Source organism: Ranitomeya variabilis, chromosome 5, assembly GCF_051348905.1.
Source record: "Ranitomeya variabilis isolate aRanVar5 chromosome 5, aRanVar5.hap1, whole genome shotgun sequence".
Lineage (NCBI taxonomy): Eukaryota > Metazoa > Chordata > Amphibia > Anura > Dendrobatidae > Ranitomeya > Ranitomeya variabilis.
In genome coordinates this window covers 167,626,648-167,651,919 of record NC_135236.1, presented here as the reverse complement: position 1 = coordinate 167,651,919, position 25,272 = coordinate 167,626,648, and the positions used below count along the sequence as shown (strand labels likewise).

General features: G+C 43.8%; 1 protein-coding gene across 2 annotated transcripts; it reads right to left on the bottom strand.

Annotated features, from left to right (window-relative positions):
* Positions 1-20,173: 20,173 nt before the first annotated feature.
* Positions 20,174-22,724, bottom strand: LOC143773500 (uncharacterized). Of its 2 annotated transcripts, XM_077260925.1 has the most exons (3): positions 22,171-22,724; positions 21,840-22,054; positions 20,174-21,438 (listed from the first exon to the last, which is right to left on the bottom strand). In XM_077260925.1, exons 2-3 carry the CDS (start codon positions 22,033-22,035, stop codon positions 21,332-21,334), a joined length of 303 nt encoding a protein of 100 aa, XP_077117040.1. In that variant the 5' UTR covers positions 22,036-22,054; positions 22,171-22,724; the 3' UTR covers positions 20,174-21,331. The 2 variants fall into 2 exon arrangements, with proteins under 2 accessions (XP_077117040.1, XP_077117041.1); XM_077260926.1 differs by lacking the exon at positions 22,171-22,724 and having other exon boundaries at positions 21,840-22,130.
* Between the last annotated feature and the right edge of the window lie 2,548 nt (positions 22,725-25,272).

Genomic DNA, 25,272 nt, shown 5'->3' with positions numbered 1-25,272 from the left:
AAATGCGGGGAGGTGGGGGCGGAGTTCCGGCCACGCATGGGCGGTCGGAAAAAGCGGACCGTCGGGAGCAAAAAACGTTACATGTAACGTTTTTTGCTCCCGACGGTCCGCCACAACACGGCGCAACCGTCGCACGACGGTTGCGACGTGTGGCAATCCATCGCAATGCATCGCTAATGTTAGTCAATGGAGAAAAAAACGCATCCTGCAAGCACTTTTGCAGGATGCGTTTTTTCTGCAAAACGACGCATTGTGACGGATTGCAGTTAACGCTAGTGTGAAAGTAGCCTTAGGGTAAAAAAAAATTATGAATTTTGAATTCCTTAAAATAAACGTTCTATTAACAAATTATCAATTGGCGTATTAACAAGGAAATATGAGTGCCCTAATTGATTAAGCTTTTGCACAGTGAACGGATGCCAACCGCATGTATGACCAGGCGACTACTATGCGTGCTCTGCAGAGTCAACACAGGGCAGGTCAGAAGGAGAAAAATTATTAGAAAGCGCCGATTGTTTAAAATTTTCAAAGCCAAATTCTTTATATTGAATTAGCAGCACCAATTACAATATAAATGAGAAGATGGATAAAAGAGGCTGGATAGTATGATCATAGCATCATACTATCCAGCCTCTTGATGATCCTGAATGGAGAAACGCGTAAAGGTTTTTCATGACATCTGAAACATAAGTATTTTCCATCTATAAAAGAAGAGAATGTCTTTTTAATCTGTATGATCATTGGCAATATTTTTGTTTTGTTGTATATGTATATTGTTCAAATGGATTACCGTTTTATGGAACTTTATATATATGTTTATCTTACGCCCACTTTTTAAATTAGTTATATTAATCATTTACCCCACCGATGTGTTTTCCGGTTTAGGGCTATTTAAGTGGGACACATGGGTCTTTTGGAATGTCATGATTAAGGGAGCTTAGTCTCCAGAAACGCATTGAGATTTTTACCCTTATGGTTCGTGCTGAAGTCTGTATCCTCTATGTTTAAAGTTTGTGAATAAAGAAAACTCTTTTTTACTGATTCGGTGAAGCCGGACATTCTCTTCTTTTTTAGACTTTATACGCCTGGACACAGCGGGTCCGTGCTCCCGAGGTTTGGTTTATGCATCACGGGTGAGCTGGCTTTATTTCTTCATTTTCCATCTATGCTGTTATCATGCCGAGATCATTGTCTTGATGGAAAACTCTTGACAGAAGAAGCAAACCCAGGCTTCTGACACTGGGCACCACACTGCAATCCAAAATCCTTTGGTGATCTTAGATTTCATGATGCCTTGCACAGAGTACCCAGTGCCAGAGGCAACAGGACAACCTTAAAACATCTTTGGACCTCTACCATATTTGACTGAAGGTATTGTATTCTATTCTTTGTAGGCCTCATTCCAATTTTGGTTTACAGTAGAATGATGAATGATGTGCTTTACCAAAAAGCTCTTAGTCTCATCTGTCCACAAGACACTTTCCCAGAAGGATTTTGGCTTATTCATGTACATTTTGGCAAACTGCAGTCTAGCTTTTTTATGTCTCTGTGTCAGCAGTGGGGTCCTTCTGGGTCTCCTGCCACAGTGTTTCATTTCATTTAAATGTTGACGGATAGTTTGTGGTGAATTGCTTGCACCATAAGCCTGCAGGACAGCTTGAATGTCTTTGGAACTTGATTGGGGCTGCTTCCAGGCTATCCTGCGTTGCAAACGTTTATCAATTTTTCTCTGTCATAAACTCCAGGAAGATTAGCTACAGTGCCATGGGTTATAAACCTCTTGATTATGTTGTGCACTGTGGACAAAGAAACATCAAGATCTCTGGAGATGGACTTGTAACCTTGAGATTGTTGATATTTTTTAAACAATATTTTTTCTCAAGTCCTCAGACAGTTCTTATCTCCTCTTTCTGTTCTCCATTATTAGTGTGAGGCACACAGACACACAATGCAAAGATTTAGTCAATGTCTCCCCTTCTTAATTGATTTCAGGTGCAATTTTCATATCACCCACATCTGTTACTTGCCAGCAGTGAGTTTAAATGAGCATTACTTGCTTGAAACAAAGTTATTTATTCCCAATTTTGTAAAGGTGCCAACAATTTTGTCCAACTAATTTTTGGGATTTTGTGTGAATGTCCAATTTGCTTTTTTTCTCTGTTTTTTTTGTGTTGTTGCAATTCACACATATGAAATATACATATGTATAACAAAATGTGTAATTGCAATAATTTTCTGGGAGAAATACTTCATGACCTGGAAGAATTTTAAGGGTTCCAAAACTTTCGGCCATGTCTGTAAATACACTGTTGGTTATGTCTGATTATCATCCATTTCCCATTGCCTGATAGATTAATTTGTACAAGGCTATGTTTGCATTATAGAGGTTAAAATGCAATCAAATGACTTCAAGTGAAACTCACAATTGAATTGCTTTGGAAAATTCAGCTAAGTTGGTGAATTTCTAAAGATATGATCGTCGCTAATGGATATGTGAAAAAATGAAAACATTGTCATAACAGGTCCTTACTAGAGAGTCTGATTTGATCTTTATTTTCTTATGACTGAGCCTTGAATCCTGTATGTTCACTGCCAATATATGAACAACGCTTTAAACTACATTAGCATTTAAAATTACACAAGGTGCATGTCAGACCAGTAATCTTTGCCTGAGGTGCATTGTTAATCTCATATATTCTGCTTGCTCATGTTTGGAGGCTTTCCAGGAAGGGTTGGTTTATATCTGCTCAGAAATTCCCATCAGACAGTCAGATTCAGTCTTGAGGCAAAATTAAGTTCAACCAATGAGTACAGTGGGAGTTCACTTTTATTTATACGTTTCCTAAAATGTAACCATCAGCAACTGGACAGTGACAGCTATGACTAAAGACAGATGGCAGGATTAAAAAAAGAAAGCATAGGAATTCTAGGTATTTTACTGTACTACATGCTTTTTTAACTGTATAAGTTAGTTAAAAGGGTTTTCCCATGAAAAAATACATTTTGATCAATAGATCTTGGAAAAAATAAGAGCCACAAATATATGTGTTAAAAAAAAGTGCCTGTGATGAGATAATTTTTTAAATGTGCCCCTGCTGTGTACTGTGTAATGGCTGTGTCTGACCTGTGTCTAAAGCTTTGAAAATTGGAATTCAGATAGAACAATCAAAGGAACTATAACTCGTGATAAGCGAGTGTACTCGTTGCTAGGGTTTTCCCGAGCACGCTCGGGTGACCTCCGAGTATTTGTTATTGTTCGGAGATAAAGTTTTCATCGCCTCAGTTGCATGATTTACGGCTTCCAGATACGCTGAATACATGTGAGGAATGCCTGTTTGTTAGGGAATTACCACATGTATTCAGCTTATCTGGAAGCCGTAAATCATGCAACTGAGGCGATGAAAACTTTATCTCCGAACAATAACAAATACTCGGATGTCACCCGAGCGTGCTCGGGAAAACCCGAGAAACGAGTACACTCGTTCATCACTAATTATAACTTCAAAAAGGCAGACACTGACAAATTTAAGGACAGACTAAGCACTACGTGATTCAGTCGGCCTCATTATAGCTACGGTTCCGCATTACGGTTTCAAACATAGGCCTCTACAGAGCTACAAATGTGTGGCCAAAATGCAATGTGAATCCAGCCTAATATCTTTCATTTTCAAATGCTCATTCTCCATATTGGGATGTGATACACGAATGATACCCCACTGTCCCCACTGCAAAGTTTGGAATTGCATCAGTGAACTCCATTTACTTACTATCCTTTTGTCTGAGTGGTGGAGAGATAAGCAAAACCGGTTATATTGGCTACAACACTTGTAGATAAAAAGACTGAGACAGGGCTGTTGCTTCACTGCATCTGTAAAATGGCAATGACAAATTCTTCACAGTAAAATAGTACCACACATAGCAGAGCTGGAAAGGAAAAGACTTGATAAAGGTACAGCATGAGAATATCTAAGAGCATTGCAAAGTTTTCACTTGGAAGTTCACTTAACTAACTAATTCAAAAGATCCTATAAAACAACCTTTTTAAAAAAATGTAATGAGAAAAAGACCACGTAAGTACAACTATAAAAGTGCAGAGTAAACTGGCTAGGTTTTGCTATGAGACAAAACTCTCAAAGAGTTTTAGTAAATTTAAAAATGCTGCCCACAGCCTTTTCTGGCATAGTGCAAGATTCAATTTGGTGTAGCAATTTCCAAAAGGAGAAGGAAAATTCCTCGATTCAAATGTTTTAACTCCAATGTCTCCCTTTGTTTCTTCTATCTTCTTATTGTTTTACATGCATACTAGGGATGTGGGAATTAGTTGAAATGCAAATTTCACAGCTTTGCCAAATTTTCGCCATAAATTCAATTTGTATCGAATAAATTCATTGCATAACCAGAAAGCTTCTACTTGCCTGGAAAATATTTGTGTAACACTTTCAGTTGATCTTGGAGTCTTCTGAACTCGATTTGAACTTTGAAATGCAAACACAGCATTTTTAATGTTAAAGTGTCCTCAACATACCTGGCTGGAGGCAAACAGATTTTAAGCAGTGGTAAACAGCAGACTATTTAACCATACAGAGTAGTTTCAGACTTTGCATGATACTTAAATTGCATAAACTGTCCCAAAATGATACCTTTTTTGGACCAGATCCATGCCTTGCTGTAGTTTAGCCCCTTCACGACCTATGACTTATAGGTACATCATAGGTTGTGTCCTGGCACATTACAGCTGATTTGCCCACTACAACGATGGGTGAATGGCAATCCACCCGCAGCTGTTAACATGTTAAATGCCGCTGTCAATCTCTGAAAGCGGCTTTTATTCAGTCGCCATGACAGCACTACAACAGAGGGGATCCGCCCTTCAGGGACCCCCCGAGGAAGCCTAACGCGAAACGCGCGTCGGGGCCGCCGGACTGACACCAGCACCGAGATATTTGGGTAAGACAGGCTAAGCCTTCTTTTGTCACTGTGTACTGACCTCTATGTCTAATAAATAGGAATGGCAGTATACTTGGTTGGATACTTGTGCCATACACATTTACATGATTGCCTGCTATTAAATTATATGTAGATGGTGGTATATTAATACATTTAGTGATTTACCAGGTAGTGGTGATGTCCATCTGCACTATGCACTTTAAATGATACACGATATACCTCATGATGGTTCTCACCTGTCCTGGTCAATCACTGGCTTTTTCTGTCTCCCTGGTGCCACTGTGAGTGTCCTCGTGTCCGCCATACACGTACTATTAATGTAACCTGTCTGTCAAGTGTTTTATTGTTTATATATATTCTCAAATAAAGAGTTGTTACGATTTTATATTGAGTCTTGTGGGTGGATATATACTCCGTGGTTTGCTGTAGGAAATTTTCTACAGACATAAAAGGGCGGTACCTCTAACTCTAACCCACATCAGTTGGTTTCCTGTCCCTGACAGGGGAACCTCTTCAGGCAGGCCTTAGAAGAAGGTCAAAGAAAAAGAAGCTATCCCGCTCCTGACAGACCGATGCAGGTAGCGGCTTTCCCCTACCTCGGCCTGTTCAGGATGCTGGAAGCACCACACCTCAGGGAAACTGAGTGGTGTCGGTGACAGCAGGGGAAGCAGCTTTAGGTAAAGAAGGCTAGCTTCCGGTGTGGTCCATCGCTGCGAGTACCTGGTGAGTATAGGGGCTCTCCTCACTGGCTGCGCCTGCTGGGACCTCTGGAGTCTATCCGCTGCCTGCTGTGGGCGTCCGCGTCGGTCCGGGCAGTGCTGGCATCCTCGGTCGCGTGTCGGCTTGCAATGCTGCAGTCGCGACCAGAAGGGGCGTGTCCAGTGATGCGACTGGGCGGCGCGGCCCGATGACGTGGCAGCGCATGCGCAGTAGCGCTGTTCCAGCCGATAATGGCGCTCCAGCATCCGAGCTGAGGCTTGGGCCCAGGAGGGGACGGAGGTTTTCTCTGGCGGCGACGGGGGTGCGGGCTTGTGAAGGGAGAACACGCCCCCTGTTATGACCCCAATGGCAGAGGGTCTCAGAAGTTATTACCAAGTCTGCAAACACAAAAACCAGCTCATAGGGCAGCGGTAACTAGGCTGACCGTATACCTGATCCTAGCACCACAAATAGCAGCAGCCGGGGAACGTACCTACGTTGGTTCTAGACGTCTCGCGCCAGCCGGAGAACTAACTAACCCTAGAAGGGAAAAGATAGACCTTTCTTGCCTCCAGAGAAAAGACCCCAAAAGTTAGATACAAGCCACCAACAAATAATAACGGTGAGGTAAGAAGAAAAGACAAACGTAAGAATGAACTAGGTTTTCAGCAAAGAGAGGCCCACTGACTAATAGCAGAATATAGGAAGATGACTTATACGGTCAGCAAAAACCCTATCAAAATTTCCACGCTGAATATTCAAGAACCCCCGAACCGTCTATCGGCCTGGGGGGAGAATATCAGCCCCCTAGAGCTTCCAGCAAAATCAGGAATCACTTTTAGTACAAGCTGGACAAAAAATAAGAGCAATGCAAAAAAACAAAAAATAAGGAAGCAGGACTTAGCTTATTTTGCAAGAACCAGGACCAGCAGACAGGAGCAAACAGAAAGGAACTGATTACAACGATGCCAGGCACCAGACTGAAAATCCAGGAAGCTAAAATAGCAACACCCCTGGACTAACGAGCCAGGTGGGAACCAAGCTGAGGAAAGAAACTCAAAGTGTCATGTCGCTAGTGACCACAAGAGGGAGCCAAGAAATCCAATTCACAACAGTACCCCCCCCTTAAGGAGGGGTCACCGAACCCTCACCAAGACCACCAGGACGACCAGGATGAGCAGAGTGAAAGGCACAAACCAAATCGGCCGCATGAACATCAGAGGCGACCACCCAGGAATTATCCTCCTGACCATAGCCCTTCCACTTGACCAGATACTGAAGCCTCCGTCTGGAGAGACGAGAATCCAAGATCTTCTCCACCACGTACTCCAACTCGCCCTCAACCAACACCGGAGCAGGAGGCTCAACAGAAGGAAGCACAGGCACAACGTAGCGCCGCAACAAAGACCTATGGAACACGTTGTGAATGGCAAACGACACCGGAAGATCCAAGCGAAAGGACACTGGATTAAGGATTTCCAAAATCTTATAAGGACCGATGAAGCGAGGCTTAAATTTAGGAGAGGATACCTTCATAGGAACAAACCGAGAAGACAGCCACACCAAATCCCCAACACGAAGTCGGGCACCCACACCGCGCCGGCGGTTGGCAAAACGCTGAGCCTTCTCCTGTGACAACTTTAAGTTGTCCACCACATGATTCCAGATCCGCTGCAACCTATGCACCACAGAATCTACCCCAGGACAGTCAGAGGGCTCAACATGTCCCGAGGAAAAACGAGGATGAAAACCAGAGTTGCAGAAAAATGGCGAAACCAAAGTAGCGGAACTAGCCCGATTATTAAGGGCAAACTCAGCCAATGGCAAGACGGTCACCCAATCATCCTGATCTGCAGAAACAAAACACCTCAAATAAGCCTCCTCTGATTTGTTCGCTCCGTTTGGCCATTAGTCTGAGGATGAAAGGCAGATGAAAACGACAAATCAATGCCCATCTTAGCACAAAAGGATCGCCAGAACCTGGAAACAAACTGGGATCCTCTGTCAGACACGATATTCTCAGGAATGCCGTGCAAACGAACCACATTCTGAAAGAATAAAGGAACCAGATCGGAAGAGGAAGGCAGCTTAGGCAAAGACACCAAATGGACCATCTTGGAAAAGCGATCACATACCACCCAGATGACAGACATGCCCTGAGACACCGGAAGATCCGAAATGAAATCCATGGAAATGTGTGTCCAAGGCCTCTTCGGGACAGGCAAGGGCAAGAGCAACCAGCTGGCACGAGAACAGCAAGGCTTAGCTCGAGCACAAGTCCCACAGGACTGCACAAATGACCGCACATCCCGTGACAAGGAAGGCCACCAAAAGGACCTAGCCACCAAATCTCTGGTGCCAAAAATCCCCGGATGCCCTGCCAACACCGAGGAATGAACCTCGGAAATGACTCTGCTGGTCCATTTATCAGGAACAAACAGTCTGTCAGGTGGACAAGAGTCAGGTCTACCAGCCTGAAATCTCTGCAACACACGTCGCAAATCCGGAGAAATGGCTGACAAGATTACTCCCTCTTTAAGAATACCAGCTGGCTCTGAGACTCCAGGAGAGTCAGGCACAAAGCTCCTTGAAAGAGCATCAGCCTTCACATTCTTTGAACCTGGTAAATACGAGACCACAGTCAAAACGGGAGAAAAACAATGACCAACGGGCCTGTCTAGGATTCAGGCGTTTAGCAGACTCGAGATACATCAGATTTTTGTGATCAGTCAAGACCACCACACGATGCTTAGCACCCTCGAGCCAATGACGCCACTCCTCAAATGCCCACTTCATGGCCAACAACTCCCGATTGCCAACATCATAATTCCGCTCAGCAGGCGAAAACTTCCTAGAAAAAAAAGCACATGGTCTCATTACAGAGCAACCAGGGCCTCTCTGCGACAAAACGGCCCCTGCCCCGATCTCAGAAGCATCCACTTCAACCTGAAAGGGAAGTGAGACATCAGGCTGGCACAAAACAGGCGCCGAAGTAAACCGGCGCTTCAGCTCTTGGAAAGCTTCCACGGCTGCAGGAGCCCAGTTAGCAACATCAGAACCTTTCTTGGTCATATCCGTCAAAGGTTTAACAACGCTAGAAAAGTTAGCGATAAAACGACGGTAGAAGTTAGCAAAACCCAAGAACTTCTGAAGACTCTTAACTGACGTGGGTTGAGTCCAATCATGAATAGCTCGGACCTTGACTGGGTCCATCTCCACCGCAGAAGGGGAAAAAATAAAACCCAAAAAGGGAACCTTCTGTACTCCAAAGAGACACTTTGAGCCCTTAACAAACAAAGCATTCTCACGCAAAACCTGAAACACCATCCTGACCTGCTTTACATGGGAGTCCCAATCATCAGAAAAAAACAGAATATCATCCAGATAAACAATCATAAATTTATCCAGATACTTCCGGAAGACATCATGCATAAAGGACTGAAACACTGAAGGAGCATTAGAGAGCCCAAAAGGCATCACCAAGTACTCAAAATGACCTTCGGGCGTATTAAATGCAGTTTTCCATTCATCTCCTTGCTTAATGCGCACAAGGTTGTACGCACCACGAAGATCTATCTTGGTGAACCACTTAGCACCCTTAATCCGGGCAAACAAGTCCGACAACAGAGGCAAAGGATACTGAAATTTAACAGTGATTTTATTCAGAAGCCGATAGTCTATACAAGGTCTCAAAGATCCGTCCTTCTTGGCCACAAAGAAGAATCCCGCACCAAGAGGGGAAGAGGATGGACGAATATGCCCCTTCTCCAGAGACTCCTTGATATACGAACGCATTGCGGTATGCTCAGGTACAGACAGATTAAATAATCTTCCCTTAGGAAATTTACTACCTGGAATCAAATCTATAGCGCAGTCACAGTCCCTATGAGGAGGAAGAGCACTGGACCTGGACTCGCTGAATACATCCTGATAATCAGACAAATACTCAGGAACTTCCGAAGGAGTAGAGGAAGCAATAGACACCGGCGGGGAATCACCATGAATTCCCTGACAGCCCCAACTTGACACAGACATTGCCTTCCAATCCAGGACTGGATTATGGGTCTGTAACCATGGCAGACCCAAAACGACCAAATCATGCATTTTATGCAGAACAAGAAAACGAATCACCTCCCGATGTTCAGGAGTCATGCACATGGTTACCTGTGTCCAAAACTGCGGCTTATTTTCCGCCAATGGCGTAGCATCAATACCTCTAAGAGGGATAGGATTTACCAACGGCTCAAGAACAAAACCACAGCGCTTAGCGAATGACAGATCCATAAGACTCAGGGCAGCACCTGAATCCACAAACGCCATAACAGGGTAGGAAGACAATGAGCAAATTAAAGTCACAGACAAAATAAATTTAGGTTGCAAATTACCAATGGCGACAGGACTAACAACCCTTGTTAGGCGTTTAGAGCATGCTGATATAACATGTGTAGAATCACCACAGTAAAAACACAACCCATTCTGACGTCTATGATTTTTCCGTTCATTTCTAGTCTGAATTCTACCACATTGCATTAAATCAGGTGTTTGTTCAGACAACACCACCAGAGGATTAGCGGCTGTGCGCTCCCGCAAACGCCGGTCAATTTGAATAGCCAGCGCCATGGAATCATTCAGACTTGTAGGAATGGAGAAACCCACCATCACATTCTTAATGGCTTCAGAAAGGCCATTTCTGAAATTTGCGGCCAGAGCACACTCATTCCACTGAGTAAGCACGGACCATTTCCGAAATTTTTGGCAATACACTTCAGCTTCCTCCTGGCCCTGAGAGATAGCCAGCAAGGCTTTTTCTGCCTGAATTTCAAGATTGGGTTCCTCGTAAAGCAACCCGAGCGCCAGAATAACGCATCAATATTTGCCAATGCCGGATCTCCTGGCGCTAACGAGAAAGCCCAATCCTGAGGGTCGCCCCGCAAGAAAGAGATAACAATTTTAACTTGCTGAGCTGAGTCTCCAGACGAACGGGGTCTCAGAGATAGAAACAATTTACAATTATCCCTGAAATTCCTAAACTTAAATCGGTCTCCAGAGAACAGTTCAGGAATAGGTATTTTAGGTTCAGACATAGGACTACTGGTAACAAAATCTTGAATGCCTTGCACACAAGCAGCAAGCTGATCCACACTAGTAATCAAAGTCTGGATATTCATGTCTGCAGCAAGCTCAAGCCACTCAGAGGTAAAGGGGAGGAAGAAAGAGGAGAAAAAAAAAACAAAACCTCAGAATTTCCTTTCTTATTATCTCACTTCTGCAATGCATTAAACATTCACCTTCGGCCTGGCATACTGTTATGACCCCAATGGCAGAGGGTCTCAGAAGTTATTACCAAGTCTGCAAACACAAAAACCAGCTCATAGGGCAGCGGTAACTAGGCTGACCGTATACCTGATCCTAGCACCACAAATAGCAGCAGCCGGGGAACGTACCTACGTTGGTTCTAGACGTCTCGCGCCAGCCGGAGAACTAACTAACCCTAGAAGGGAAAAGATAGACCTTTCTTGCCTCCAGAGAAAAGACCCCAAAAGTTAGATACAAGCCCCCAACAAATAATAATGGTGAGATAAGAAGAAAAGACAAACGTAAGAATGAACTAGGTTTTCAGCAAAGAGAGGCCCACTGACTAATAGCAGAATATAGGAAGATGACTTATACGGTCAGCAAAAACCCTATCAAAATTTCCACGCTGAATATTCAAGAACCCCCGAACCATCTAACGGCCCGGGGGGAGAATATCAGCCCCCTAGAGCTTCCAGCAAAATCAGGAATCACTTTTAGTACAAGCTGGACAAAAAATAAGAGCAATGCAAAAAACCAAAAAATAAGGAAGCAGGACTTAGCTTATTTTGCAAGAACCAGGACCAGCAGACAGGAGCAAACAGAAAGGAACTGATTACAACGATGCCAGGCACCAGACTGAAAATCCAGGAAGCTAAAATAGCAACACCCCTGGACTAACGAGCCAGGTGGGAACCAAGCTGAGGAAAGAAACTCAAAGTGTCATGTCACTAGTGACCACAAGAGGGAGCCAAGAAATCCAATTCACAACAGCCCCCTTAAGTTTACAATACCAGCAGACCACCTGGAGATCCTGCTGACCCCCATCCGGGGGCGGTACCGTGGGGCTATTTAATGAAGTGTACAAGGGCTGCAGGGTGCTCCAGACCCATTCTTACAATGGAATCATCAGAAGGAGCACCGCAGCCGGACAAGACTCAGTAGCAGCAGCAGCTTCAAGATTCGGATGAGTCTCGGGTGATCTCCCAGCGGCGTGCTAGTGGTGGTAGTCGCTCTGGTGGAGTTAAAGGGACTCAAAAAGCAAGATCAAGCAAGTCCTCAAGCCGTAAAGAATCACCGGCTAGAAAGGACCCCCCAACTACGGTACTATTTGTGTTGTGAATTCTGTTCTTGGGCTCCCTCCGGTGGTTATAAGTGGTAGCGCTGCTGTCTGTCCTTCACAGCAGTTATCAGGGGTGTCCACTCTGGACTGGGCTATTTAGTCTGGCTTCACCCTTTAGTGAGTGCCAGTTGTCCATTGTTTTCTGAGGATTCACATCTCTTCATGGTCTCTCCTGCTTCCTGGTGTTTTCATCAAGATAAGTCCTGCTTGTTTTGCAGCCCCCATTTTGTGGGCCTTATTGTTCAGTGCATTTCATGTTTTTTCTTGTCCAGCTTAATCTGTGTAAGGATTTATGCAGTCAAGCTGGAGTCTCTGGAGAGGCAGATATGCCCTCCATGTCTTTAGTTAGATGTGGAGTTTTTTGTATTTTCTGTGGTGGAAATTTCCTAGTATTTTAATACTGACCGCATAGTTCTCTGTCCTATCTTTCCTATTTTAGCTAGATTGGCCTCCTTTGCTAAATTCTGTTTTCTGCCTGTGTATGTTTTTTCCTCTCCTCTCACAGTCAATATTTGTGGGGGGCTGCCTATCCTTTGGGAATTTTCTCTGAGGCGAGATAGCTTTCCCTTTTCTATCTATAGGGTTAATTAGTCCTCCGGCTGTGTCGAGGTGTCTAGGATCAGTAGGTACATCCCACGGCTACTTCTAGTTGCGGTGTTAAGTTCAGGGTCCGCGGTCAGTACAGATACCACCTTCTCCAGAGTACGTCTCATGCTGCTCCTAGGCCACCAGATCATAACAGTACAACTGGCCCACAATGAGTTAACCGCATCTCAGAAGAAGGGAAAGAAAGTGCTGAGCCATTTTTTTTTTCTGTACTCTGTTGTGTTTTTTTTTCCCTCTTTTTCTCTGGGTGGCTCAGGAGCTTGGAGCTGACATGGATGTTCAGGGACTTGCTTCTCGTGTGGATCAACTTGCTGCTAGAGTACAGGGTATTTCTGATTATATCGTTCAGACTCCGGTTTTAGAGCCTAGAATTCCAACTCCTGATCTGTTTTTTGGGGACAGGTCTAAATTTTTGAGCTTTTAAAATAACTGTAAACTGTTTTTCGCTCTGAAGCCCCTTTCCTCTGGTGATCCCATCCAGCAGGTTAAAATTTCATATCTCTGTTGCGTGGCGACCCCCAGGATTGGGCATTTGCCCTGGAACCTGGGAATCCAGCATTGCTTAATGTAGACACCTTTTTTCAGGCGCTTGCATTATTGTATGATGAACCTAACTCTGTAGAGCATGCTGAGAAAACATTGTTGGCCCTGTGTCAGGGTCAAGAAGCGGCAGAATTATATTGCCAGAAATTTAGAAAATGGTCTGTGTTGACTAAATGGAATGAGGATGCTTTGGCGGCAATTTTCAGAAAGGGTCTTTCTGAATCCGTTAAAGATGTTATGGTGGGGTTCCCCATGCCTGCTGGTCTGAGTGATTCTATGTCTTTGGCCATTCAAATTGATCGGCGCTTGCGTGAGCGCAGAGTTGTGCACACTATGGCGTTGTCTTCTGAGCGGAGTCCTGAGCCTATGAAATGTGATAGGATTGTGTCTAGAGCTGAACGACAAGGATTCAGACGTCTGAATAGGTTGTGTTTTTACTGCGGCGATTCTGCTCATGTTATTTCTGATTGCCATAAGCGTGCCAAGAGAATCGCTAGTTCCGTTACCATCAGTACTGTACAACCTAAATTTCTGTTATCTGTGACCCTGATCTGCTCATTATCGTCATTTTCTGTCATGGCATTTGTGGATTCAGGCACCGCGTTAAATTTAATGGACTTAGAATTTGCCAGACGTTGTGGGTTTCCCTTACAGCCTTTGCAGAGTCCTATCCCTTTGAGGGGCATTGATGCTACACCATTGTCTAAAAATTAACCTCAGTTTTGGACACAGCTAACCATGCGCATGGCGCCAGCCCATCAGGAAGATTGTCGTTTTCTGGTGTTGCATAATCTGCATGATGCTATTGTGCTGGGGTTTCCATGGTTACAGGTGCATAATCCGGTGTTGGATTGGAAATCTATGTCTGTGACTAGTTGGGGTTGTCAGAGGGTTCATGATGACGTTTCTTTGATGTCAATTTCCTCCTCCCCCTCTTCTGAAGTTCCTGAGTTTTTGTCAGATTTCCAGGATGTTTTTGATGAGCCCAAGTCCAGTTCCCTTCCACCGCATAGGGACTGTGATTGTGCTATTGACTTGATTCCAGGCTGCAAGTTCCCTAAGGGCCGACTTTTCAACCTGTCTGTGCCAGAACATGCCGCCATGCGGAGTTATGTTAAGGAGTCTTTGGAAAAGGGGCATATTCGGCCATCTTCTTCTCCATTGGGAGCAGGTTTCTTTTTTGTTGCTAAAAAAGACGGCTCCTTGAGACCCTGTATTGATTATCGCCTCTTGAATAAGATCACGGTCAAATTCCAATACCCTTTGCCTTTGCTCTCTGATTTGTTTGCCAGGATTAAGGGGGCTAGTTGGTTTACTAAGATTGACCTTCGAGGGGCATATAATCTTGTTCGTATTAAGCAGGGCGACGAATGGAAAACTGCGTTTAATACGCCCAAGGGCCATTTTGAATACCTTGTGATGCCATTCGGGCTCTCTAATGCTCCATCTGTGTTTCAGTCCTTCATGCATGATATATTTCGGAATTATCTTGATAAATTCTTGATTGTATATTTGGATGATATTTAGATTTTTTCGGATGATTGAGAGTCTCATGTGAAACAAGTCAGGATGGTATTTCAGATCCTTCGTGATAATGCCTTGTTTGTGAAGGGGTCTAAGTGCCTCTTTGGAGTACAGAAAGTTTCTTTTTTGGGCTTCATTTTTTCTCCCTCATCTATAGAAATGGATCCGGATAAGGTTCAGGCCATTCATGATTGGATCCAGCCCACATCTGTGAAGAGCCTTCAGAAATTTTTGGGCTTTGCCAATTTTTATCGCCGTTTCATTGCAAACTTCTCCAGTGTGGTTAAACCCCTGACCGATTTGACGAAGAAAGGCGCTGATGTGACGAATTGGTCCTCTGCGGCCGTTTCTGCCTTTCAGGAGCTTAAATGCCAATTTACTTCTGCCCCTGTGTTGCGTCAGCTGGATGTTTCTCTTCCTTTTCAGGTTGAGGTTGACGCTTCTGAGATTGGGGCATGGGCCGTTTTGTCTCAGAGGAATTCTGATGGTTCCTTGATGAAACCGTGTGCCTTCTTCTCTCGAAAGTTTTCGCCTGCGGAACGCAATTATGATGTCGGTAATCGTGAGTTGTTGGCTATGAAGTGGGCATTTGAGGAGTGGCAACATTGGCTTGAGGGGGCTAAGCACCATATTGTGGTCTTGACCGATCATAAGAATCTGATTTACCTCGAGTCTGCCAAATGGCTGAATCCTAGACAGGCCCGATGGTCCCTGTTTTTCTCCCGATTTGATTTTGTTGTCTCGTATCTTCCAGGTTCTAAGAATGTTAAGGCTGATGCCCTCTCTAGGAGTTTTTTGCCTGATTCCCCTGGGGTCCTTGAGCCGGTCGGCATTCTGAAGGAGGAGGTGATTCTTTCTGCCATCTCCCCTGATTTACGACGGGTTCTTCAGGAATTTCAGGCTGATAAACCTGACCGCTGTCCAGTGGGGAAACTGTTTGTTCCTGATAGATGGACTAGCAAAGTGATTTCTGAGGTTCACTGTTCTGTGTTGGCTGGCCATCCTGGGATTTTTGGTACCAGAGATTTGGTTAGTAGGTCATTTTGGTGGCCTTCTTTGTCACGGGATGTGCGTTCCTTTGTGCAGTCCTCCGGGCCAAACCTTGCTGCTCACGCGCCAGTGGGTTGCTTTTGCCTTTGCCGGTCCCTGAGAGGCCTTGGACGCATATTTCTATGGATTTTATTTCGGATCTTCCGGTTTCTCAGAGGATGTCGGTTATCTGGGTGGTTTGTGACCGGTTTTCTAAGATGGTTCATTTGGTACCTTTGCCTAAATTGCCTTCCTCTTCTGAGTTGGTTCCGTTGTTTTTTCAGCATGTGGTTCGTTTGTATGGCATTCCGGAGAACATTGTGTCCGATAGAGGTTGCCAGTTTGTTTCCAGGTTTTGGCGGGCCTTTTGTGCTAGGCTGGGCATTGATTTGTCTTTTTCTTCCGCATTTCATCCTCAGACAAATGGCCAAACCGAGCGAACTCACCAGACTTTGGAAACTTATTTGAGATGCTTTGTGTCTGCCCATCAGGATGATTGGATGGCTTTCTTGCCATTGGCCGAGTTTGCCCTTAATAATCGGGCTAGTTCTGCTACCTTGGTTTCACCTTTCTTTTGTAATTCTGGGTTTCATCCTCGTTTTTCTTCTGGGCAGGTTGAGCCTTCTGATTGTCCTGGGGTGGACTCTGTGGTTGACAGGTTGCAGCAAATTTGGGCTCATGTTGTGGACAATTTGGTGTTGTCTCAGGAGGAGGCTCAGCGTTTTGCTAACCGTCGGCGGCATGTGGGTTCCCGGCTTCGGGTTGGGGATTTGGTCTGGTTGTCTTCCCGTCATGTTCCTATGAAGGTTTCTTCCCCTAAGTTCAAGCCTCGGTTTATTGGTCCTTATAGGATTTCTGAGATTATCAATCCAGTGTCTTTTCGTTTGGCCCTTCCAGCCTCTTTTTCCATCCACAATGTTTTTCATAGATCTTTGTTGCGGAAATATGTGGTACCCGTCGTTCACTCTGTTGATCCTCCTGCCCCGGTGTTGATTGATGGGTAGTTGGAGTATGTTGTTGAGAAGATCTTGGATTCTCGTTTTTCAAGGCGGAGGCTTCAGTATCTTGTCAAGTGGAAGGGTTATGGCCAGGAGGATAATTCTTGGGTTCTTGCCTCTGATGTTCATGCTGACGATTTGGTTCGTGCCTTCCATTTGGCTCATCCTGATCGGCCTGGGGGCTCTGGTGAGGGTTTGGTGACCCCTCCTCAAGGGGGGGTACTGTTGTAAATTCTGTTCTTGGGCTCCCTCCGGTGGTTATAAGTGGTAGCGCTGCTGTCTGTCCTTCACAGCAGTTATCAGGTGTGTCCACTCTGGACTGGGCTATTTAGTCTGGCTTCACCCTTTAGTGAGTGCCAGTTGTCCATTGTTTTCTGAGGATTCACATCTCTTCATGGTCTCTCCTGCTTCCTGGTGTTTTCATCAAGATAAGTCCTGCTTGTTTTGCAGCCCCCATTTTGTGGGCCTTATTGTTCAGTGCATTTCATGTTTTTTCTTGTCCAGCTTAATCTGTGTAAGGATTTATGCAGTCAAGCTGGAGTCTCTGGAGAGGCAAATATGCCCTCCATGTCTTTAGTTAGATGTGGAGTTTTTTGTATTTTCTGTGGTGGAAATTTCCTAGTATTTTAATACTGACCGCATAGTTCTCTGTCCTATCTTTCCTATTTTAGCTAGATTGGCCTCCTTTGCTAAATTCTGTTTTCTGCCTGTGTATGTTTTTTCCTCTCCTCTCACAGTCAATATTTGTGGGGGGCTGCCTATCCTTTGGGAATTTTCTCTGAGGCGAGATAGCTTTCCCTTTTCTATCTATAGGGTTAATTAGTCCTCCGGCTGTGTCGAGGTGTCTAGGATCAGTAGGTACATCCCACGGCTACTTCTAGTTGCGGTGTTAAGTTCAGGGTCCGCGGTCAGTACAGATACCACCTTCTCCAGAGTACGTCTCATGCTGCTCCTAGGCCACCAGATCATAATACATTTGCTGCAGGGCTGGGTAAGTGATCTACGTGAAAGTTCACTTAGTGACGGTTATCCCTCCTTATTTTCCCTCTCTCCTTATTAGGGGAGAAAATGTGGTACCAAAGTCAAGCATAGGGAGTGTGCCGAGTGTGGGGAACCGCTCCCGGATGGGCATAAGAGGAGATTATGTACATCCTGCATACAACTCTTAATTGAAGAACAGGCCCCTGACCTTACTTCTACGCTGAGAGATGGTTAGACAAGAAGTCAGAGATTCCTTGAGATCCAGATCTCAGAAAGCAGATGTCAAAAACAGTCTCAGATATAGGTTCAGACTCGGGTGAACTGAGTTCAGATTCCTTCCCGTCATCCTCCTCATCGGGGGATATAGAGTCCAGCCAGGCCTGTCTATCACTCGATAGAGTTAACCACCTAGTTAAAGCAGTCAACAACACAATGGGGATTGAGGAGACCCAGTCAGAATTTTCCATTCAGGACATAATGTTCAGGGGTATAGATCGGAAATCCCAAAGGTCTTTTCCAGTAGTGGATAAAATGAAAACATTGATAACAAGGGAATGGAAAAAGCCTGAAAGGAAGGGTTCACTTCCACCAGCGTTCACAAGGAGATATCCTTTGAGGAGGAAGCCTCATCCTCATGGGACAAGGCCCCAAAACTAGATGTGGCAGTGGCCAAGGCGTGCAAAAGAACCTCTCTTCCATTCGAAGATTTAGGAAATCTAAAGGACCCTTTGGATAGGAAAGCTGACGTCTTCCTTAAGGGTGCATGGGAAACATCAGCGGGTTCCCTGAGGCCAGCAATTGCAGCCACTTGCACAGCTCGGTCATTAATGGTGTGGCTGAGTCACCTAGAGAATCAACTCAAAGATAAAGTTCCCAGAAATGAGATCTTATCTTCTATGTCTATAATTCAGGATGCAGCAGCGTTCCTTTTAGATGCTTCAGCGGATTCAGTTAAATTGGCCGCCAGATCCTCAGCCCTGTCTAACGCAGGCCAGATCAAATCTGTGCAGCATTCCCTGTGAGGGAGCTCATTTGTTTGGAACAGTTTTGGATAAACTGTTGGAAAAGGCGGGTGACAGTAAGAAGCGATTTCCTTTCTTAAGAAGACCCTTTTATAGATGGGATTACAACAGAGGTTGGTTCAATCACAGAAGATCATACAGAGATTCAAACAGAGATTAAAACAGAGATTCAAACAGAGATTCAACCAGATATGACGGTAACAGAAGAAGAGGTAGAGGATTTATGTTTAATCCCTCTCGGGACTTTAAGAAGCCACAATGACTGGAGGACCAGGTGGGGGGTAGGCTTTTAGCCTTCTACTCGACCTGGATTCAGATCACCAATAGCCCATGGATTCTCAGCATTATTGAAAAGGGCTAATGTTCGAGTTCTATCGAGTTCTAAGGACAATTTTAAACTGACGCCTATCCATTCTTCCCCTGTAGGGCAATTGGCACTGGAGTCAGAAGTTCAAGAACTCCAGCAAAAAAGAGTTCTGATTAAAGTGCCCACAGAAGAAAGAGGTAAGGGGTTCTATTCCCCTTTATTCCTGATCAAAAAACCTGATGGATCATTTCGTACCATCATCAACTTAAGAGGCCTGAATAAATTTTTGCTGCTTCCGTCCTTCAAAATGAAGTCTGTAAAGTCGGCAATAAAGCTTCTCTTTAACAATTGCTTCATGGTTGTCTTAGATTTAACACTAGGACTACTGGACTCCTGACCCCACCTAGAACTACTGAAAGGAGACATTTTGACTCCTTGCTTGTTTTCGTTTATTTTTAGAGTTTCATTTGTGGTTATTTATTAATAATTATATTTTTTGTAATGTATTATTATTGTGAGATCCAACAGTAATGCTTTTGATTGTTTTTTTCTGCTTTTCTTATTTTTCTACAGAAAATAACAATAATTATAATAAACGTTTTTCAAACATTTTTTTTTATTCAAGTGCACACATATAAACAACAACTGAAGAACAAAAAGCAGAGAAAATGTAGGTGGAGGAGCATAAAAATGAAAATATGGCGCAGAATTCACCTTCTAAACATTTGGTGTTTCGCATTTTAGGCATTGCCTTTGATTTATGGCAGTACATTGCCCACACAAAGACTTACCACAAGTCTTACAATTGCCGACAGATCTATTTTTCTTGCACTTTTCTTTGATGTGGCAAAATTTTGTTTGAACCATCACTTCTGAACATGTAGAAACTTGGGACGTGGAACCCTTTTCCCTATCTGTGACATAAGGACCACTCAACTCTCTCACAAGCGTTTGCAAAAATGCCTTGCGTGACATTTTTTGGTGGGTAATCTCCTTGAATATTATACATGCATTTATACCCGCAAAGTCTAAGGCATTTTCAAATGCATGAACAGGCCATCTCCTTGTGGATGTTCGTGTGGTATATTTTCGTCCCATCTGATCCACTACATCTACTCCATATTTTGTTTCATTGTAAAACTTTACCGTTTCTGGAGTTTTTTTAGCGGAATCAGACGCAACAACAACATCTGGATGGACGGAACTCAAAATGACAACATTTTTGTTGGGCTTTCCTTGATATACTGTAAGTGTAAAATTGTCTTCATTTCTAAACACTTTAGTGTTGTACAATTCCTCTTTCATGGATTTTATTTCTTTAGGCACTTCTCGCCTTATCTTATTCAGTGTTCCCACGATGGTTGTTCCTTTGCTTTTTAGCTGTTTAGCTAATTTTACTGAAGTAAAATAATTATCGGTTGTAACATTGCGACCTTTTTTCAAAAACGGGTCCAATAACTTCATTACCACATGGTCAGCTAAACGGTCCTCAGCACGGCGTGTGTCATCTTTGCCTAGATAAGGGAAGCCATTTGCCAGATATTTGCTCTCCTTATCAACAGCTAGCCAATATTTGTGGCCATATTTATCTGGTTTGGAAGGCATGTACTGCGTGAATGGACACCTAGTTTTGCTTGGGAAAAGTTGCTCATCCACCGTTATGTATGGGCCAGGTTTGTAACACGCAATACAATTTGCAATAAACCTGTCCCACACAGTAGAAAATAGAGCAAACTTGTCCGTTTGCAGTCTCTCCGATCGAGTAGATTTCTCATCAAATCTGAGAAACCTCATAATTTCAACAAAGCGGTCCCTAGACATTATCGCTTTGCAAAACGGTATTCCCCAGTCATTACACCAAATACTGCTAATCGAGTGACGGTTCGTGCCAGATATTCCACGAGCATAGAATATCGCAATGAATGCATCTAGCTCCTCATCAGATAGAGTAAACTGTAAATTATTGTTCCTGCATGCTTCTGCAAGCGTACAGTTCTTTATATGTGTCAATATATATGAATCAAAAAATAAACGCCATGCGCTCAAAGGACTATCGATAATGATATTTCTTCTGGCGTATCCTGTAGGGCCAGGTGCTTCTCGAAGAATATTTTGGCTGTCACGCCTACCAGGCAAGTGTTGTCCAATTTCAACAGGTTTCCATTGAATACCATCCGCTGAAACTAGTATTCCTTCAGATTCGCCTTCTCTGGTGTTTGTTGTTGCATTACCTTTGCCGCCATCGTTATCTGTTGTTCTTTCATTTCTGGGACGTTTTGCTGATTTTTTTCTGTCCACGACCAGGAGGATGGTCACGAGGCAACATAACTGCATGAGCCCGATCCCCAGTTGATGTGCTTGGAATATCTGGAAAAAAGTTGATGAATATTTAGAATTTTTGTTTTGTAAGGGTCCGTGCACACTGGCTGGATTAGCGGCGGAATATCCGACCGGATATTCTCACCACAATCCGGCCCGTACCTGCCCGCTCAGGTACAGAGCGGAGTTTCATACCTGAAGCTCCGCTCCGATCCCTGGGCTGGAGCCGCTGTCTGGGACGGAGCCGTGCTCGCGCATAAGCAAGCGCTGCTCTGTCCCTGACAGCGGCTCCAGCCCGGGGTTCGGAGCGGAGCTTCAGGCATGAGCGGGCAGGTACGGCCTGTATTGCGGCAAGAATATCCAGATGGCTATTCAGCCAGAATTCTGCTAGTGTGCACAGGCCCTAACTCAGTGTGTGGAAGAACAAATAAATACACATAACTACTTACCTTCTGGATTTGTTCCTTCTGAGTCTTCAGATTCACTTGATATGTTCTGAGGAATGAAATCTTCATCACTGTCAGAATCAAATACATGTTCCTGCAATTCGGATTCCGATTCATCCTCCGGTATGGATTGCAAAGTAGCCAGAATATCCTGAGGCTTTATCAAACGTCTTCTCTCCATATTCCTCACAAATTCCATAATTCTATATAGTTCCCTGCTGAAAAATAGAAATGAAATGAAAACTAAAAGAAATAATAACTGTTCTGCCACCTTCAAAAGTAGGTGGGCTGAATCAGTTGACAGACAGCTAAACTATTTCATAACAATTCATACCTGTATGAGTCTTCAGAGCTCGTATGTCTGCGTCTGTTCTCTTTGTCTCTTCAGCTGAACTGAAAGTAAAGTTACTATCCAGAATACTGTCTCCTGCTAGGACCTTAGAAAAACACCACCCTTCATTAGCATAAGATAAGAGCCTAGAGTAAACAAGCTATTTTGTTCAGCATTACACAGTAATACAAGCAGGTAAAACACAAGGAAAATGTGAAAAGTTGACATGTAAATTGAACTACATCTATATGAACATCAGGGTAAATAAGACAGAGTGAAAAAATTATGCACAAAACTTTATAGCAACATTTAGTGACAAAAGGACCTCAAAATATAGTAGGGAGTCAAAATGACTCCCTTCAGTAGTTCTTGGTAAATTTTGAAAAAAACGCGCAAATTTTTTACCAAAATTATTTATTCTCACAAAATCTTTTTTCACATCATATTTGAGGAAAAGTCACCGAGTTTCAAGCCGGAATTCTGAAAAATGTAGTCACAGAAGAGAAATAAAAAACAAAAGGAGTCAAAATGACTCCATCAGTAGTTCTAGTGTTAAAAGACGCCTATTATCATGTCCCAATCCATGTAGATCATCAACGTTTTCTAAGGGTGGCGGTTTCACTTGCGGGCACAGTAGAACACTTCCAATATCAGGCACTTCCCTTTGGTGTTGCAGTTGCACCCCGTGTTTTTACTAAAATCATGGTAGAGGTTATAGCGCACCTTCACAAACAGAACATCTTAATAATTCCCTACTTAGATGATTTATTGATTGTGGGACATTCAGAGTCACATTGCAAAGACTAATTAGAGAAGGTGATAGCGGCGTTGCACAAATTAGGATGGATCATTAATCTCAAAAAGTCTCATTTACAGCCCGTAAAAACGCAAGAATTTTTGGGTCTTATCATAGACTCTAGTCAGCAGGAATGTCACCTGCCAGATTCAAAGGTGGATAGTATTCAATGGTTGGCCGCTCGAATGATCAGCAATCCATTAGTCTCCGTAAGAGGTGCAATGTCTCTATTGGGTTCACTTACATCTTGTATTCCGGCGGTTCTCTGGGCTCAATATCACACCAGAACACTGCAGTGGGATGTCCTACATAATTTTCGTCGGCTAGGAGCTCATCTTGACAACAAATTTTCACTGTCTATTGAAACTATTCGTTTGTTAAATTGGTGGACACACATACCAAATCTACGTAGAGGGATTCCCTGGACAAATCATGTAACACGGATAATAACTACAGATGCTAGCCCCAAGGGATGGGGGGCACACTTGGAAAATAATTGGGTCCAGGGACTATGGTCTCAGTCTGAACAAAATTCATCTTCCAATCTGAAAGAGTTGTTAGCAGTAGAGCGCGGGCTTTAAATAGGTTTCTTATACCCCTACAGGGTCGACACGTCAGGCTGTTCTCAGACAACCAGGTAACCGTAGCCTATATTAACCATCAAGGAGGTACACTGTCCGGTTCATTAATGGAGGTCGCGGATCGTATTTTTCAGATGGCCGAGAATCACCTACTTTCTCTTACGGCTCTTCATATAAAGGGAAAACTCAATACCGTGGCCGACTATCTAAGCCGCAACAGACTCAGACAGGGGGACTGGTCACTAAAACCGACCATCTTCAATCAGATCGTGCAATTATGGGGATGTCCAGAAATAGATCTTTTTGCCGACCGAGGAAACAGAAAACTACACCAGTTCTGTTCCTTAAATCCAAGGGACAACCCGTATGCAGTGGACGCTCTTCTAATCTCCTGGCACTTCAGTCTCGCTTATGCCTTTCCCCCGCTAAATCTAATTCCTATAGTTCTGAGGAAAATATGGGAAGACAGGGCCCGAGTCATCCTAATAGCCCCGTTTTGGCCCAGGAGGCCGTGGTTCCCCTTTATCTTCCAAAAGTGGCTTCAAAGTTTTATAGGTTACAAGAGGTGGTCCTGCCTTCATTTTGTTCTAATCCCACTAATGATAAGGAACTTAGTTTTCATTCTTTAGATGTAAGAAGATGTCTTCTTAAATATATTTCAGTTACAGATACCTGGAAAAAAGATAACTCCTTATTTGTAGCCTACCAGGGAGTTAGAAAGGGTCTTAGAGTATCTAAAAACACACTAGCCAGATGGATCAGGCAGGAGATCTCTCTCGCTTATACAGCAGGTGGCATGGAGATCCCAGAAGGTATAAAAGCTCACTCCACTCGAGTAGTGGCAACATCCTGGGCAGAGAGATCAGAGGTGTCAATTGAAGACATTTGTAAGGCGGCCACATGGTCTTCTCCATCTACCTTTCTTAGACACTATAGGTTGGATCTGGGTGACTCCTCTGACCTCCTGTTTGGAAGAAGGGTGCTTGAGGCAGTTATCCCTCCCTAAATCTCCCTTACTTCTCTGAAAGTCTCTTGTAGTGCTGTCATGGCGACTGAATAAATACATAAGCTACTTACCGGTAGCAGTGTTTTTTCAGGAGCCCATGACAGCACCCTTAATTCCCTACCCTATTCTTTCTCGGATGGCTCAACACCTTTGTTTTTCTTTAAATCTTGCTTTCAATCATAGTTACATAGTTACATAGTAGTTATTAAGGTTGAAGGAAGACTGTAAGTCCATCTAGTTCAACCCATAGCCTAACCTAACATGCCCTAACATAGGGTGAATTGTACCATAGTTTATGCTGTTTTCTGTGTTACTAACCAAGGGGGTCCTCTCATGCTCTGGAACCAACTGATGCGGGAGAGAGGTACCGCCTTTTATGTCTGTAGGTTTCCTGTCCCTGAAGGGCGGATCCCCTCTCTCGTAGTGCTGTTATGGGCTCCTGAAAAAACACTGCTACCGGTAAGTAGCTTACGTATTTAACTTGCTTTTTCAGGAAGCGTGTCACAATGTGACTTATTCCTACAGCATTATTAATAAATTATGTTATAGGTGATACAAAATTCCACTGGATATATCTTTTCACCTTCTAAATTCTAGTCAATATATTTGGCTGGTGGCACCTATATATACAGTACATGATTGAGTATATTTTTTAATGATTTGACTTGTCTGATCCACTGTGTCCACCTGTGAATCATTTCTGTTTTTTCATGATTCTTGCT

Coding starts and splice junctions, on each gene's coding strand:
- LOC143773500 (XM_077260925.1), bottom strand. CDS start 22,035: ATGGAATTTGTGAGGAATATGGAGAGAAGACGTTTGATAAAGCCTCAG. Junction 21,439..21,839: donor AGAAGGAACAAATCCAGAAG/GTAAGTAGTTAT, acceptor ACTTTTTTCCAG/ATATTCCAAGCACATCAACT.